General features: G+C 46.6%; 1 protein-coding gene across 1 annotated transcript; it reads right to left on the bottom strand.

Annotated features, from left to right (window-relative positions):
- Nucleotides 1-255: 255 nt before the first annotated feature.
- Nucleotides 256-1,671, bottom strand: LOC308317995 (E3 ubiquitin-protein ligase TRIM35-like; the record flags this gene model as incomplete). The annotated part of the gene is made up of 1 exon (XM_080767343.1): nucleotides 256-1,671. One exon carries the CDS (start codon nucleotides 1,669-1,671, stop codon nucleotides 256-258), a length of 1,416 nt encoding a protein of 471 aa, XP_080623469.1.
- Between the last annotated feature and the right edge of the window lie 428 nt (nucleotides 1,672-2,099).

Genomic DNA, 2,099 nt, shown 5'->3' with positions numbered 1-2,099 from the left:
GCACAGCGAGGACAGTATTTATATCAGCCGTCTTACAGTACATCATCATTTACTGCCCTACACAAACATCAAAGTCCATAGACTTGGCCTGTCTATGACATAATTTAGGAAAGCGACGCATTGGAGGGGCTAGCGCCCCTCAATAATATGATTAATATTACCTTTAATAGTGTTGATAGTTTATCGTCATCATCATCATTATAATCAACAACATCATCATGTTTATCATCATCCACATCATCTTCTGTAACTACGTTATCCCACAGTTACACTGACCTTTCCCGGTAACATCCTAAGAGAGGTGTTGGGCTGAACAGTCCGAATCCATGGAAACAGTGTTTCAGTGAAAGTGTGTGTGATGGTGTGTATGTGTGTGTTGGTATCAGGATCAGAGAATGACAGCTTTTCTCTGTTCCAGTCCAGCTGGACTCTGATCCTCTGAGCTTTCTGCTTCAATGAGAGACCAGTGAGTGACCCTAGTGATGACCTGGAGAATGCTGCGTATTTACCTTCAGAAAACTGTAGAAACAACATGTATTGATCCTGTGCGGATCCCTTCCTCTGAAAAGACTCTTCTAACACACCCAGTTGCCAGGTTGTATTGTCTCCAACCTCGACATCCCAGCTGTGAGTCCCTGAGCTAAAGCCCTCAGAACCAACGACTAAGAAAAGTTTGTCAAACCGCTCTGTGTTGTCAGGGAGCAGCTGTCTCCCTCCAAGTCTCACGCTGGTCAGATCATCAGAGAGGGTGTATAATGGATGGGCCGTGTTGGGGTCCAGAATGACCGGATTGTAGGTGACAATGTCCTTCATCTTGTTCCAGACTCTGAAGGCCAGGTTGCCCAGGTGTTTGACCACGTCTATCAGTGCTCTAGCTGCGACCGGCTTTGGGTTCGGCGGTGTGAGCTGGACTCTCTCCATCTTGGTCTTGTAGTTCTTCAGGAATGAGACCTGTTCTGCTTTCAGCTGCTCCTCTGTGGCTCTGATGTTGTTTGAAACGGTTGATATGTCTCTGTTCAGACCCTCGATCTTCTCCTTCATCCTCTGACTCTTCTGCTGCTCTTCCTCCCTCAGTTCAGCGATCCTGTTCTTCTCTTCATCTTCTAGGAACTGATGCATCTTCTTAAACTGTTCCTTCATCTGCGTCTCTGTGTGTCGGGCCTGGACCTTAAGGTGTTCTGCTGTTTGGTCACAGTTTGTTTTCACTTTATTGAAGACCTCTAGCTTCTCCCGTAAAGTCTTCAGTGATTTCTGGACTTTCTCCTTGTGATCCACTGCGGCTTCATCGATGGGACTGAAACGGTGGTTGGCGTGTTTTTTAGAATCTCGACACACCACACACACTGGCTGTTGACATTCCAGACAGAACAGTTTGAGTTTCTCAGTGTGCAGACCACAGAGATCCTCGACCTCAGACCCTGTTGACGTTCTCTGCTGTCTCTCCTGTACGAAGGTCTCACACAGGTTCTTCAGAGCCAGGTTTAAGGGAATATCAATTGACTGTCTCTTCTTACAAACCGGACACTCCTTTATTTCCTTCTCTCGCCACCATTCCTGCAGGCAGTCTTTGCAGAAGCTGTGGCTACACGACAGGATGACGGGATCTTTAAAGATGTCGTGACACACGGGACAGGAAAAATCCTCTTCCGAGAAAGACACCTTGGAAGCCATTTTGTCTTTTGAGTGAAGCTATGAACACGCAAGCCAGGAAATCAGCCAGTCCCTACAATATATACAATGTTCCCTGAAGTCTAATTTCACTGTGAATCGTGGTTGTATTAAAGTCCAGTTAGCTGTTGTTAAAGTTGATTCAGCAGCAGGTTGTTCCACTGGAAGTGTGTGTTTGATCTGAAGGTGAATCTTATCGTCTGAGATGAGTCCGACAAGAGGCGGAACCGCACGCACGCACGCACGCACGCACGCACGCACGCACGCACACACACACACACACACACACACACACACACACACACACACACACACACACACACACACACTATATCAGAGTGGACTTTGACCAAATATAATGAAGCAGGTGACTTGACTATGCTGTCTCTGTTGTACAGCTTGTACAACAAGGGTTAATGATTTAAGGTGCA

The sequence above is a fragment of the Protomyctophum bolini genome, assembly GCF_963924005.1.
Source record: "Protomyctophum bolini genome assembly, chromosome: 7".
Lineage (NCBI taxonomy): Eukaryota > Metazoa > Chordata > Actinopteri > Myctophiformes > Myctophidae > Protomyctophum > Protomyctophum bolini.
The sequence above is the reverse complement of the archived record's forward strand: the minus strand, read 5'-3'. Positions and strand labels throughout refer to the sequence as shown.